The 15,487-nt window shown below is 37.8% G+C and overlaps 1 protein-coding gene across 3 annotated transcripts in view; it reads right to left on the bottom strand.

Moving 5' to 3' along the window:
* Positions 1 to 15,487, bottom strand: part of RHAG (Rh associated glycoprotein) — a 42,926-nt gene that overhangs the window by 25,728 nt on the left and 1,711 nt on the right. The window contains exon 1 of one of the 3 annotated variants that reach the window (XR_009155066.1): positions 7,282 to 7,482. The exons of 1 other annotated variant lie outside the window; for it this stretch is intronic. Coding sequence is in view for 1 of the 2 variants with exons in the window: in XM_058182939.1 (XP_058038922.1) it covers positions 7,282 to 7,438 (157 nt within the window). In the remaining variant the exon portion in view is untranslated. Of the gene's footprint in view, positions 1 to 7,281; positions 7,483 to 15,487 lie in introns of those variants that run through there. One more of the 3 variants, XM_058182939.1, reaches the window with a different exon arrangement.

Here is a 15,487-nt window from a genome sequence, read left to right as displayed (position 1 = left end):
AATACAAGAGCTACCAATAGATTTAAACTTAATGTCAACTGCTCCAATTTGGATTGCAGAAAATATGATTTCTGTAACAGAATTATCTGTGCTTGGAATGCATTACCTGATTCTGTTGTCTCTTCTCATAACCCCAAAAGCTTTAACCAAAATCTATCCACTGTTGACCTCACCCCATTCCTAAGAGGACTTTAAGGGGCGTGCATAAGAGCACAAACGTGCCTACCATTCCTGTCCTATTGTTCTTTTCCTATATTGTTATGACAAAATTAAATAAAAAAAAACATCTAAGGTCAGAGCATCTCTGGGGTACTGTGTCCTTTCATGTTATCCACAAATGCTCCTCTGAAGGGCCCCTCTTTCATTTTAACATTTTATTATTTTATAGAATAAAATACAAAAATACAAAGCAAATAGTAGGATACAGAGAGGAGAGGAAGGGGGAAAAGAGACATGAAGAAGAGAAGGAAAAAGGAAAAAAAGGTGTTGCATAAAGCATTAATATCGAACTTTTTTCCCTAATAGTATAAACTAGCCATTTCTGTAACAACAAATGAAGGGCAACTCTTCAGGTTCTTCAAAAAGTTTCATAGGAGAAAAGCAGTCTGGACATTCCTTAAGTTCTGAGACCCTCAGCAAGCCTTCTCACTAGATAAGCAGCCTCAATCCATCTCTGAGGTGCTCTCAGAGATATCCAGGCCTTGAACCACATAGGGCTTTAAAAACGGTAATCAGCAGTTTGAATTGTACCCCAAGCTAATCAGCAACCAATGCAACTCCTGTAGTATTACAAAACTGAATGCTCAGTCTTTGTTAACAGTAATGGCTCATACCCGACATTCCCCAACCGCACCAACAATGACCTAACACTTATAGACCTAACCCATACCACATTTCAGACATCAATACAATTAAATGTGTCTAGAAATATTTTACAAGAAGAGTTCTCCACTCCTCTGAATACAACAAAATACCTTATGCCACCAGACTTAAATCCTGGGTTTAGAAAATTTAGAACTCCGCCACCTTCGACAGGACCTAAGTTTAACTCATAGAATCATCTATTACAATGTCCTTCCTGACTACTTCAGCTTCAATCACAACAACACACGAGCACACAATAGATTTAAGCTTAATGTTAACCGCTCCAATCTTGATTGCAGAAAATATGACTTCAGTAACAGAGTTGTTAATACTTGGAATACACTACCTGACTTTGTGGTCTCTTCCCAAAATCCCCAAAGCTTTAACCAAAAACTGTCTACTATTGACCTCACCCCATTCCTAAGAGGTCTGTAAGGGGCGTGCATAAGAGCACAAACGTGCCTACTGTTCCTGTCCTATTGTTTCCTTTCATTATATCCAATTAATATAGTTATTACATGCTTATGCTTATATATGCTGTTGTGACAAAATAAAATAAATAAATAAATAAATAAATAAATAAATAAATAAATAAATAAATAATAAAAGTATGCATAACCAACTGGACAAGCTGAATGATCTTCAAAGGCAGTCTTATGTAGAGTGCATGGGGCCATGAATCCAAGAAGTCACTGATTGCAAAAAGGAATATTGTGGCCCCACCAAAATCAAGTACAAAGGTGACCCATGTGATTTCCATCCCATGCCTGGAACATAACCTCTACTGAAAGGATATACATAATCCATTTCATCCAGGGCTTTCTGCAGTTGCAACCTCATTACGTTCTCAACAAATTTTCTTCAGAAAAGAAGATTCAAGACTGGCTACTGGTTATGCAGAAAAATAGGTTTGAACAATAGCTTCTTCTTCTTCTTTTTTTTTTATAAATAATTTTTATTTCCATTTTCCAACATCATATTTATGTACAAACTATTATCCATCATTAATCATTAATTTTTATTTATTACTGAATCAGGCCTGCCCGATTGCCACTTCTTTTCTTCACAACCTCCCTCTCTACCCTCTACTACTTTCACATCCTTCATCTCCTTCACTTTACTACTTCCTCTCCTCCTTCTCCACTCCTCCCTTCTTACCCTATCTTACCTTCTTTTTCGCCTCCTCCTTCTCTACTCTTTCCTACCTACTTTCTTCCCTCCTTCTACTCTCTCCTTTTCTTTCTGAAATGGCAGTCGAGCATCCCCAATATCATTTTAAATTTTAATTTCATATCTTCAAAATTACTGTACATTAATAATCAATCCATGTATCATTTCCCCTTTCCCCCTCCTCCCCTCCCCCAGACTTCCCAGAGCAAATACTGGGTATTATGACCAACAATCACAAGCTAAAGTATACAAAATATACATAACCTCCCACCTTTAAAAATTTAAAACTTTAGATCCCCTCACAATAAAAATAAAGAGATAGGAAAGAATAATAAAAAGAAAAGAAGCAATACCAACTTTACATATTACTTCTTCTTACAGTTCATTTTTAAAATTAATCCATCTTCTCAAATTCAATTTTTTTTCTCACTTGTATATTCCTTCAAATTTCATAAGTCCATTTCTCAAATTACAGTCCATCTTCTCAAACTCAAATTTTCATCAGTTATATATTTCTTCAGTTGCCATAACAATAGCTTCTTGAGGAGGGAATGCACTACTGACTGGTGACACAATCATCTTCATCAAGAATGCATTAAGCACTACTTGAACCCGGTTTCATGTAACTTTTCTGGAGGTTTTCCCCAAACAGGTGAAAGTAGGGGTGTAATTTAGAAGTGGTACACCAAACAGGACACTAAACTTATCCATTCCTTTAGGAACCATAGAGTCAAAGCAATTCCAGATAAACTCATCAAATAAGGCTTCTGCCAACTCTCCTCCAGCTAACATTCAACTGTGAATGAATATAAGCACTTTCATCCTTTCGGTTGTGTATGAATTCATTACAGCAGCGGCCCAGTACTCAATTTTTGGCCTGATTTTCTGCCAGATTAACTTTACTAAATACAATAAGGGGAAGAAACCTCACTCCACTGCTTTTCTTGCTATAATGTAGACTAGAATCTGAGCTCTTCTGCATGTTCAGTCACGTTCATCTTCATCAGCATCAATGTAGGGTGGAGCTTTATAATCTCTTCTGCAGTTTCATATTCTGGATCTCTTTGATAAACCACTGTGTTTTCTTGGTACAGTGAGCAGACCTTGAAATAATCCCCAAGTAACCTTTGCAAAGCCACCCCACTATGCGCCTGGGGTGGGCCAATCAAATGGGTCCATCCTTCCTATGGAGGTCATTGGCACTGGCTGACAGGTAAACTGGAGAATGATCAGATTATGACAAGGGATTGAGAAAAATGTCTCCTGCCACATTTCAGTTACTCTGAAATATGTTGATCCCATCATCATCTGAGCTCATGATCATGGAAGACAAGGTTTGTAAGTTCATAGTAGCCATGAGACATCTGAACTCATCCCTCAAGATGTCTCCCAAAACCAATAGGGTGGGCACTTCAATGCCAGCCCTATGATGAGGTTCAGCAGCTCAGGCAGGAATGAAGCTGTGCAGCAATAAAGCCAGTGGAATAGTAACACCCTCAACTTGTTCCTTGAGGCTAAGCTTGTGAGTAAGAATTTACAGCCAGTTATTTACATATCTATTTTTATGTATTTATTTAGTAAGGCAGCATACAATTTGACCTATCCCAGATCAGTGTGGACAACTGATAATTATCCAGCCTTCTTTTTCCTAAAATCATGGCTGGTTCAGTGCCTGGTAACCAGATGAACACATTTCAGATAGTATGACACCTCCTCCTCACCTATCCAGGCTCTGTATACGTACTAGGTTTGCCCTCAAACCCAAGACAAGGAGATATTATCAAATTAGGCAGAGTTGGAATTCAGAGTTCACTAAATCCCCACTATCTTGTTGCCAAGATGAGATCTAGAAAATTAGAAGCATTGATTGGCCTCAAGTTTCAATGCACTCTTCTTTAGAATGACATTTCTGCTTCCCAAATTATCCTTTCATCACTACCTCAATACTATTTCTCCTACTTCCTTACTCCCGTACACCTCCTATTTTTAGGTAACATATAGGGATGCCTAATTTCTTCTCATCCTCAGCATCCAACCCCACCAAACCTATTTATTCTTCCTGTGCTTGGTCTTGACAAAGTAACTTCATATCCAGTATTCTTTTCCATTCACATCTCCTTCTGTCAAGTTGCTCTAATATATTCAAGCATCTCTATGAATCACCATTCTCTCAGATTCCACTTGTCCCCAAATTTGAAGAGATTCCGATGCCCAGGAGGAAGCATCTGCAATCACTCTCTGTCGTGGATGTTCAAATCCTCAAATCATCCACTTCTTCTTTCTGCAGTCAAGTCTACCACAGTACCTTCCAAAATCAGCTTATATCATGATCTACTTCTCCGCTTTTACGTTTTGTCTTTGAGGAGTCCTTTTCCTGCATCCTGTATTTAACTGTTTAGCTTAATTTTATCCTTTTTAGCCTTGCATGAACTTTATTGCAGCCACTGTATTACATATGTTTTTGCAATTAACTGAAGAGAGCTTTTTTTTTAAAGGTGAGAGGCAAAAAGAAAAAAAAATCAGTCGGGCTTGCTTTCAATAAAATTTGTTGAAGAATCAGCTAAAAGATTTGAATGAAGAAAATTTGTTTTAAATTACTGGACACTTTCTTTTTTCTTTATTTGTTAACTATGATGATTGTTTAACAATTTGAGGGCTCATATTTTTTTGAAGGCAGGTAGTTGTTCACAATTTCTCATTTCTTCCAGAAATGTCTCATTTCTGCATGTTTGTAACACTTGTAGGCTCATACCAAATTCTCACTAAGGTGTGCAGTTTCACATAATGGCAATTAGTCATCATAATTATCTGCATTGCAAAGTATTTAGATAATAGTTTAGACCAGGGGTCTCCAACCTTGGCAATTTTAAGACTCATGGAATTCAACTCCAAGAAGCAAAACTGGATGAGGAATTCTGGGAGTTGCAGTCCAGGAGTCTTAAAGTTGCCAAGGTTGGAGACCCCTGGTTTAGGCAATCTAAACACATACAAAAAAAGAGACGTCATTGTATGTACTGTAAACACCATAGAAAAGGAAGCAATATTTATTATATTTAAGAGAAAGAGAGGGAGATGGATGCAGTGGCTTTAAAGAATATGCCTTAATATCAAAAATGTACTGTTTTCTTTATTAGAAATTATCAAATTATGTTTTTCATGTGTGTGTGTGTAATAATATTCCAGGAAATTCCAAGATGGTTTGTAGATAAAGTCTTGATGATAAGACAAGTCTTAAGCAACCATTACCACATAGAGTGAAACTTGTCTGGATCTGAGGTCATTTGGTTCTTGGAAGAGTCATGCATATATTAATGCAAAAATAACACTTCCATTTTTTTTAAACAATCATTTTAAAAATAATGAATTTGGGAGGTCTATATTTAGTAGCCAGTTTGGTGTTAGAGGTTCAAACTTCAGGTTAAAAAAACTGGGAGACCATGAGTTCTAGTCTTGCCTTAGACACTAAGCCAGCTGAGTGAGTTTGGACGAGTCACTTTATCTCAGGCCTAAGGAAAAGGGAATAGCAAACCTTTCCAAGAGAACTGCAAAACTCAGAGATTTGTCCAGGCAGTATGAGAACTGGATATAAATGAATGGAAGGTGGGAGGGATGACAGAACATATATTTTAAAACAGAAGAACATATCTTCTATCTATTGTTTCTTCAATTAGAAGGCATAAATAGCAAGAAATTAAAAGAAAGGTTTGAGTTGAGATCCTGGTAAGCCACTATCAAACAGAAAAAAAATAGTTCTGGGTTTGATACATGGAATGTCTCATTTCATATAAAAATTGCAACCTAAATCCCAATCTAGGTATGTTAGATGCATAAGATTTATTATTCCATGGTTGGCCGGTGATGTCTGAAACTACTATATCACATACAGAAGTGAGGGAATTGAAAAACATTTCCTCTAAAAATGTGGTAATTTAGTTTTTTGTTTGTTCCTGGATCAATGGGAGCATGTCCTAATTAGATTACTGTTTTGGTTTAATTAATTAAACTTGGCCAACTTTAGCTGAAAAACTAAGCAGAGTCAGACTTTTTTCATATTTGATTGGGAAATCAGTAGGACAACCAGTGGTGGGTTGCTCCCGGTTCAGTCCGCAGAAGCGTGAGCGCTCCCCTTGCGAACCAGTAGCGGAGGTAAGTAGAACCCACTTCTGAGGACAACCGAAGACTGAAAATAGGCTTAGAAGAAGACAGCGGCAAACTATTTATGCCTTGCTGCCAAGCAAACCACATAGATTGACTCAAAGGGCAGTTTGCCTACACATGGTTTAAGTGCTGTTCCTTCCATTCAAAAGAGAATTGTACCAACTATAAGTAGGTTCATCCTTCTTCACAGAATGAATCCCCATTCAACAAAGACAACAATAATAATAAATCTGAGTAGTAATATCTTAAAAACATATACAAAGCATCCTAGAACATTAGCCCTAAATGTAGGTAAATATTTATCCGACCATGTTTAATGACTAATGGCATACGTCAGAGGTCTTCAAACGTGGCAACTTTAAGACTTGTGGACTTCAACTCCCAGAATTCTGGGAGTTGAAGTCCACAAGTCTTAAAGCTGCCAAGTTTGAAGACCTCTGGCATACATTAATACATAGACATGGTGCCAGACTACAGTAGCATGAAGCTCCTTCAATATAATTTTTAAGAATTCATTTGTGGATCTTACAGTTTCAGAAATAAAGAATTCCCCCATTCTGACCAATGTGCCAGAAAGACATGGGACAGTTAATCCCTGGTAAAATATCTTTGCCGTTTTAATCTGCAAGTCAGCAGATGTCTCTGAGTACGTGGAAGATAGGAGTCCAAGGCAAGCTATGAGATGTCAGAGAAATTCAAATTCCAACATATATCCATTCATAAAATTCTGTGAACTTCCTAGAAACGGGAAGTTAAGACATATTCAGAAAGAACATGTCAAGTGGCTAGTTAGCTAACAACAAAATCGCAAAAGCATCACATCTGTACCAAGATTTTCTCATTAGAGTATTTCATATTTGTATGTAAGCATTATTTTGCACTGTGCCACTTATTCAGAATGACATGCTTGCCTCAGAGGGAAACTTTAGCATTTGAATGAGACTTTTGCCTCCAATAGGATGCACAAAGTACACAGTGAATGAGAGTACAAGAAGCTCCTAATTAAGTTATGCACAGTGTTAGGAAATCCCAAAAGGCAGCTAACTTTTACCAGATTGCTATAGCTTATTAACCAATGGTGCCACTTACTTGGATACAATCCTATATTGATTGGCTCACTCCGTCTGTCCGCTGGTTGATATCTCACAAATATTCCAAATAAAATAATAATGATCACTTGTAAAAGAATGGCAAGAACAGGGAACCTGATCCGCATATTGGTGGAGAAAGAATTTGAACGGGGCATCCTTGCTGGAGTTTGGCAAAGAATGATAAGGACAACTCCAACAACTTGCTGTTTGTTTTAAGCTGGGTTGCATCATAATGACATAGCATAACCTCCTGCTTGTAAAATGTCAAGCCTACTGAAGGAGGTACTTACATTTACTAAATGGTTCCTGCTCAGAAAACTTTTTTCTTATTCATCTTTAAGATTTATATCCATTTCTTCAAAAGTTTCCCAGAATAGAAATGTTTATATCTATATAATGCAAGGAAATGATCAAACAAATCAAATGAATCCAACTTGTATTGTTTGAATATCATATGTTTGAATACTTTCTCACACATCTTATTTAAAATATGTAACAAATTAAATTAATACATAAATTTGTGTCTAAGTGCAAATTCCAAAAAGTCTTTCAATAGTGTTAAAGCTACACATTGTGTCCACAACCATATGTTTTCAAAGATAAGACAAAAATGTACTACTACAGACAGATAACACTTTTTAAAAAGTGTAAGCTTCCTTTTTTATTTTTTAATATGCAAGTGTACAGAAATATAGACATAAATATAAAATAAGACTGATTACAATGGAAATAATATTTGAACCAGTTCTTTTAAAATATTTTGAAGCTAAAACATATGAAGAATGGTTGCAGGAATTAGGTATGTCTAGTTTAGTGAAAAGAAGGACTAGGGGCAGTGGTGGGATTCAGCCAGTTCACACCTATTCGGGAGAACCGGTTGTTAACTTTTGAAGGAGTTTGGAGAACCAGTTGTTGGAAGAAATCTTTTTTTTTTTCACTTTAAAGGGCTAATCCTGTAAGGAAGGCAGGAAGGAAACATTCTGGTTGTGTTTCTAGCCTAATCTTTATTGCCCTGCTTACAGAAACCACCTCTCCGGTTAACCCTTATTACATTGTAACAGCTAAGGCGAAGCGCCCATCAATGTGAGTGACGTTGAGTTGGCCATGCCCACACGGTCACATGACCACCGAGCCACGCCTACCCATTAGGGCAGAGAACCGGTTGTTAAATCTAATTAAATAAATAAATAAATAAAGTATTTGAATCCCACCACTGACTAGGGGTGACATGATAGCAGTGTTCCAAAATCTAAGGGGCTACCACAAAGAAGAGGGAGTCAAGCTACTCTCCAAAGCACTTGAAGGCAGGATAGGAGGCAATGGATGGAAACTAATCAAGGAGAAAAGCAATTTAGAACTAAGGAGACATTTCCTAACAGTAGGAACAATTAATCAGTGGAACGAATTGCCTCCAGAACTTGTGGGTACTCCATCACTAAAGATTTTTAAGAAGAGACTGGACAGCCATTTGCCTGAAATGGTACAGGGTTTCCTGCTTGAGCAGGGGTTTGGACTAGAAGACCTCCAAGGTCCCTTTCAACTCTGTTATTCAGTATTTTTGTGGAATGTTTTAAAATGAATAAACATTTATAATATGGCTGAGCAAAGATCCCATGAATTTGTTCAATTTGAATAGCACTCTGCTTTACATTATTTTGTAGGTTGCTTCATTTGACAAGTCTGAATTGAGTTAGAATCAGCAGCCTAGACAGTAACTAGAAATCAAGTAGTCTCATTATTAATTTCAAATAAACAGACAGTGAGACTTTTTTTATTCTAGGCATTTCAAATTCTTTTGTTTTAACAAATATTGACAACTTTCTTTTTTCATATCATTGACTTATCTCAAGAGATCAAGGTTCAGATTAATGGATCAAATGTGATACTATACAAGAAAGGTATTTATATGGGAAGGGTGAGGATCAAATAAAGACCCCTTTATTTGAACAGAGGAGAATTAATTATTATGAAAATGGAACATCACATAAAAAACCCGGCTATTTTGGGAAACTATCGGCCAGTCTCCAACCTTCGCTTTGTTGCGAAGGTTGTAGAGAGTGCTGTGGCGCGTCAGCTACCCCAATACCTGGAAGAATCCGTCTATCTAGACCCGTTCCAGTCCGGCTTCCGACCCGGTTACAGCACGGAGACAGCTTTGGTCGCATTGGTGGATGATCTCTGGAGGGCCAGGGACAGGGGTTATTCCTCTGCCCTGGTCCTATTAGACCTCTCAGCGGCTTTTGATACCATCGACCATGGTATCTTGCTGCGCCGGCTGGGGGGATTGGGAGTGGGAGGCACCGTTTATCGGTGGTTCTCCTCCTATCTCTCCGACCGGCCGCAGACGGTGTTGACAGGGGGGCAGAGGTCGGCCGCGAGGGCCCTCACTTGTGGTGTGCCGCGGGGTCGATTCTCTCGCCTTCTGTTCAACATCTACATGAAGCCTTTGGGTGAGATCATCAGTGGCTTTGGGGTGAAGTACCATCAGTACGCTGATGACACTCAGCTGTACTTCTCCACCCCAGGTCACCCCAATGAAGTTGTCAAAGTGCTGTCCCGGTGCTTGGAAGCCGTACGGGTCTGGATGGGGAGAAACAGGCTCAAGCTCAATCCCTCCAAGACGGAGTGGCTGTGGATGCCGGCATCTCGATTCAGTCAGCTGCAGCTGCAGCTGACTGTTGGAGGCGAGTTATTGGCCCCAAAGGATAGGGTGCGCAACTTAGGTGTCCTCCTGGATGATCGGCTGTCATTTGAAGACCATTTGACGGCCGTCTCCAGGGGGGCCTTCCACCAGGTTCGCCTGGTTCGGCAGTTGCGCCCCTTCCTTGATCGAGATGCCTTGTGCACAGTCACTCATGCACTCGTTACCTCTCGCTTGGATTACTGTAATGCTCTCTACATGGGGCTCCCCTTAAGGTGCACCCGAAGGCTTCAGCTAGTCCAGAATGCAGCTGCGCGGGTGATAGAGGGAGGATCTCGCACCTCCCACGTAACACCCCTCCTGCGCAGACTGCACTGGTTGCCTGTCGCTTTTCGGGTGCACTTTAAGGTTTTAGTTATGACCTTTAAAGCGCTCCATGGCTTAGGGCCTGGGTACTTACGGGACCGCCTACTGTTACCATATGCCTCCCACCGACCCGTACGCTCTCACAGAGGGACTTCTCAGGTGCCGTCCGCCAAGCAATGTCGGCTGGCGGCCCCAGGAAGGTCCTTCTCTGTGGGGGCTCCCACACTCTGGAACGAACTTCCCCCGGGTTTACGCCAAATACCTGACCTTCAGACCTTTCGCCGCGAACTGAAGACGCATCTTTTTATTCGCGTGGGGCTGGCTTAAATTTTACGGATTGTATAGTTTTATTATTAATTTTAAACGGGGTTTTAATTTCTATATATTTTAAAATTTTAGGCACATTATAATAAGTTTTTTAATTTTGCATTTTATAGATTATTGTCTTGTCTGTTTTTATTTGCCTGTACACCGCCCTGAGTCCTTCGGGAGAAGGGCGGTATAAAAATCAAATAAATGAAATGAAATGAAATAAATGAAAAGTTGGTCCAAGCTAGGACCCTTGTATAATTTCAGGGTGTTAGCAAAGAAAAGAAGTTACTTTGGAAATGACACACTCTAAGTAACAAATCCACATGTTTTCTAAAGAATAGATAGCATGGTTACTGATTATTATGTTTAATGGAAAGCGGTGTAGAACAGGGTTTTTTTAATTATTTATTTATTTATTACTTATGAGTAGAATTCAGATGGGGAATAAACGGCAGAAAAAGAAGGATTTAAATATTCCCATTGCTCAATTTAAACAATCAGTGCTATATTTTCACAGAGCTCTACAATTCAATTCAAGCACCACTTTTTTTAAAAAAAAAAAATTCTACTCCTGGAAATCACATTGAATAAAAAGCAAACTAACGTTAGAATAGTCCTGTGATATATATATATATATGGCGAACTCCTCATCCTGGTTCTCCTCTACTGTCCCAAATCATTAAAAAGATCCATATAAAAGATTCATGGTACATGTGTTTTCAAAATACACTCATTGTTTCAGGCTAGAACCTAATCTATCCAAACTCATGCAGAATGGTTTTCAATTTAGCTGACTCTGATGTGCACCTCTTATCATATTAGACTAAGACCCAAAAACTGGTAAGATTATCAAATTTGAACTAAAAAGTGGTTATTTATTTAATCAGTTTAGAAACTACTGACTCCTAATAACTGTGACTTACAATTAAAAAGAACAAAACAGTAAAATAAAAATAATTCATGAGATACCCACAAATAGACATATAAGGATTTTTTTAAAAAAAAATCAACAAGGGCTCAACCATCAACTTTCCCAAGGCTTAGAACAGGTTTTCAATAGCTTTCTGAATGCCATCAGGATAGGAGCCATGTGGATCTCTGGGAGGATATTATTCCAGAGCAGAAGTCCTATGACAGAGAAGGCACAATTCCTGGGTCTTGCTAGATGTTATTTCTTAACTGACGGGATCATTGAATGTGGAATTTGTTTCATTTGCAGGAAAGATAAGAAGGATTTTCAAAGTATAATGGTAAACACTAGAATTACAGATCTGTTTTACGTAAAACAGTATGTTGCGTGAGTTCCATATCTGCTGTTCTTAATACAATATAGTTACTTTGTTAGATAATCTTTCTTAAAGATCTATGGAACAGTTTGAGTGATCCTGAAAACATAGGAACTTGTTGAACTATCACATTGAAAGGTTTTTAGAGTCTTGCCCACAAAAATCCATTCCTGATTTCTACACCTTAGTAGTACACCTTAGTAGTAAAATCTGGAGGAATAACAAATTTTCTAGCAGAGTTAGGATGACCAAAGGAGTTTGCCTAATGCTGTAGGGCCATTGTGAATTGTTAGTCATTTTTGAACCACTACCACCTCAAAGGGGCCTCTGTGGCTCAGACTGGTAAGACGGTCTGTTATTAACAGCAACTGCTTGCAATTACTGCAGGTTCAAGCCCCACTAGGCCCAAGGTTGACTCAGCCTTCCATCCTTTATAAGGTAGGTAAAATGAGGACCCAGATTGTTGGGGGCAATAAGTTGACTTTGTATATAATATACAAATGGATGAAGACTATTGCTTAACATAGTGTAAGTCACCCTGAGTCTTTGGAGAAGGGCGGGATATAAATGCAAATAAAATAAAAATAAAATAAAATAAACACACACACAAACTAAGTTAAGGTCTAAACTGACCTTATAAGTCTCTAGATACCCCAGATATAAGTTGAGTAGTTGTAGGCAGTATGACAACAGTAAAGTCTCAAGATCAACTCCAGTATTTCCTTTTGACCTAGAATATAATTTGGAGGGTCAGCTTTTTTATTATTATTTTTTTTATTTCTTTTTGTCACAGCAGTATACATAAACAATTGTCATAGATAAAACAACATATTTTGAAGAAAATATACATATATGTATAAAAATATGCATCAACTATATCAATTTGATATGATGAAGGGAACAATAGGACAGGAATGGTAAGCACTTTTGTGCTCTTATGCATGCCCCTTATAGCCCTCTTAGAAATGGGGTATAGTAGACAGTTTTTGGTTGAAGATTTTGGGATTTTGAGTAGAGACTATGGAGTCAGGTAATGAGTTCCAAGCATTAACAACTCTGTTACAGAAGTCATATTTTCTGCAATCAAGTTTGAAGCGGTTGACATTTAGCTTGAATCTATTTTTTGCTCTTGTAATATTGCGATTGAAGCTGAAGTAGTCTTTTATAGGAAGAATATTGCAATAGATGATTTTGTGTGTTAAACACAGGTCATGTCGAAGTCGACGGAGTTGTAAATTTTCTAATCCCAGGATTTCAAGTCTGTTGGTATAAGGTATTTTGTTGTTTTCGGAGGAGTGAAGAACTCTTCTAGTAAAATATTTCTGGACTCTTTCTATTGTATTTATGTCAGAGATGTGGTGAGGGTTCCAGACGGATGAGCTGTATTCAAGAATAGGTCTGTTCTTTAATGACTAATGAATGTTGCAAAAAGAGTCTGGAAAAATCAGTTCCTTTTAAAGTGAATGGAAAGGCGTTTAGGATTTATATTTATGAAATAATATAAAAAAAATTCATGGTACTAATTTCTTCTGTCTTTTAAGGGTTTTCAAATATGTTGTAATAAAGAGAGATTAGCAATGCTGCAACTGTATTTTGCAATCTTCCACTGAAAAGGACAGAGTTTTGCTGCTGCCAATACAATTGTTGCTACCAACATCATGTGGATACTCCATCAGTGGAGGTTTTTAAGAAAAGATTGGACAGCCATTTGTCCAAAATGGTATAGGGTTTCCTACTCATGCAGGGATTGAACTAGAAGACCTCAGGATCTCTCCCAACTCTGTTATTCTGTTATTCTATTCTGTTATTTTAAAGCTTATCAAAGTGGTTGCTTTTTGAAGGGAGTTCTTTGGCAAATCATCCACATCATAAGTAAGAAACTTGTGTGTTTTCCAAAAAAAAAAGCAAAGAGGTTACAGACTGATGAGTAATGAAAAGGAGTGTAAGACTGTTTTCCTAATTTATTTCTTCATAGAATTACAATAGGACCTGAATGGAAAACAGACGTGAAACATGTTTTGGCATAGAAAGTAGAATGTGAATATCCAGTATTTCTTAGCTAAGCAGCCATGCTACACTTTTACAGATCCTCATAGATTCAGGCAAATATTTAACAAACAAAACTAATAAAAAGTGAACTAACTATACAATAGTTCTGTCATATATAGAGAAATCTCCTTTCCTTCATCTTTGTTTATATAAATTCATCTACTGCAGTTTCAGGAAAACGGACGATTAATCTTCTTCTTCAAAGATTCTCACATGGTCAGCCTGTTCTGGAACTCTGGATATTCAGAAGGTAAGTGAGTGATCAATAATGGGGTGGGGAGGAGCCGGTGGGCTAGCATAGCAGTGCCAGTGCCTGTTAGATCCCTGGAGGGAGGGGAATGGGCAGAGGGAATATTGCAGTGTCTCTAGTCTGCGGTCGGTGGTAAGGGTGAATAACTGTCATGGTGCGGCAACAATTGTAACTTAAGGACTGTGACATAAATACTTTTGGAGGAGTCATTGCTAAGTGAATTGTCGCAACCCGAGGACTAGCTGTATTTGGATTGTGTTCCAAGACTAGAGGGCCTCTGCTCCTCTTTTTGAGCTCTTGGTGTTTTTTCCTTGTTCTAATTTTTCAAGTCATAATTTTATAACAACTATTGTTATAATTCTATAACAACAAGCCAATCTAATTAGTAAAACTTAAAATCAAAGTTTCATGTTTTCCACCTCAGACACAAAATCCAAAACTTGTTCCAAATAGAAACAAAATTAATTGTATTCTTTTTGTTAGATCGGATGATGGAAGAGACGGACACAGCTCTTTCAGTAACAACAGCTCTTTATTAGTAGGCCAGTACAACCCAACAACTTGCTTGTCTGGCAGTGTCCTCTTTTATAGAGGGCTTTCAGACAGCTTAACCAATCCGCTTTAAGTATTTTCCTGCCATTTTGGAGGACCTGAGTGAAGCCTATAGCTCACTTCTTATATGGTACATAACACTTTTCTTTAATCAAAGCAGTCAATTTAGCCATCTCTGCTCACTCTATCGAATTTTGCAGCCATTCTTCCATTGTGGGAACCAAAGTATCCTTCCATTTCTGTGCATAAAGTATTCTTGCTGATGTCAACACATATAATATTAAAGTTCAATTTTTTTTTCAAGTTCCTTATTCATTAAGCCTAAAAGAAAAGTCTGTGGTCTTATCTTTATATTCACTTTAAGAATCTTCTGTATTAAGATGTGAATCCTACTCCAATATTTCTTTGCTTTGTCACATGTCCACCATAAATGGCAAAATGTTCCTTCTTTACCATTACATTTTCAACATTCCTTTATATCTTTATACATTCTTGACAATTTGTCTAGTCTTAGATACCAACAGTACATCATTTTATAAAAATTTTCTTTTAAATTATAATTTAGTGTAAATTTAAAAACTTCTGTCCATATGTTTTCCCACATGTGTTATATTATATCCAAAATTCTTTGCCCACTGAATTATATAATGCTTTGCATACTTGTTCATTTCAGATAAAAGAAAGATGATCACAGATGGTAATAGGAAGGGAAGGCGATCCTTTATTAGCAAACTATCCACTATTTGCC

This window comes from Ahaetulla prasina, chromosome 1 (assembly GCF_028640845.1).
Source record: "Ahaetulla prasina isolate Xishuangbanna chromosome 1, ASM2864084v1, whole genome shotgun sequence".
NCBI lineage: Eukaryota > Metazoa > Chordata > Lepidosauria > Squamata > Colubridae > Ahaetulla > Ahaetulla prasina.
The sequence above is the reverse complement of the archived record's forward strand: the minus strand, read 5'-3'. Positions and strand labels throughout refer to the sequence as shown.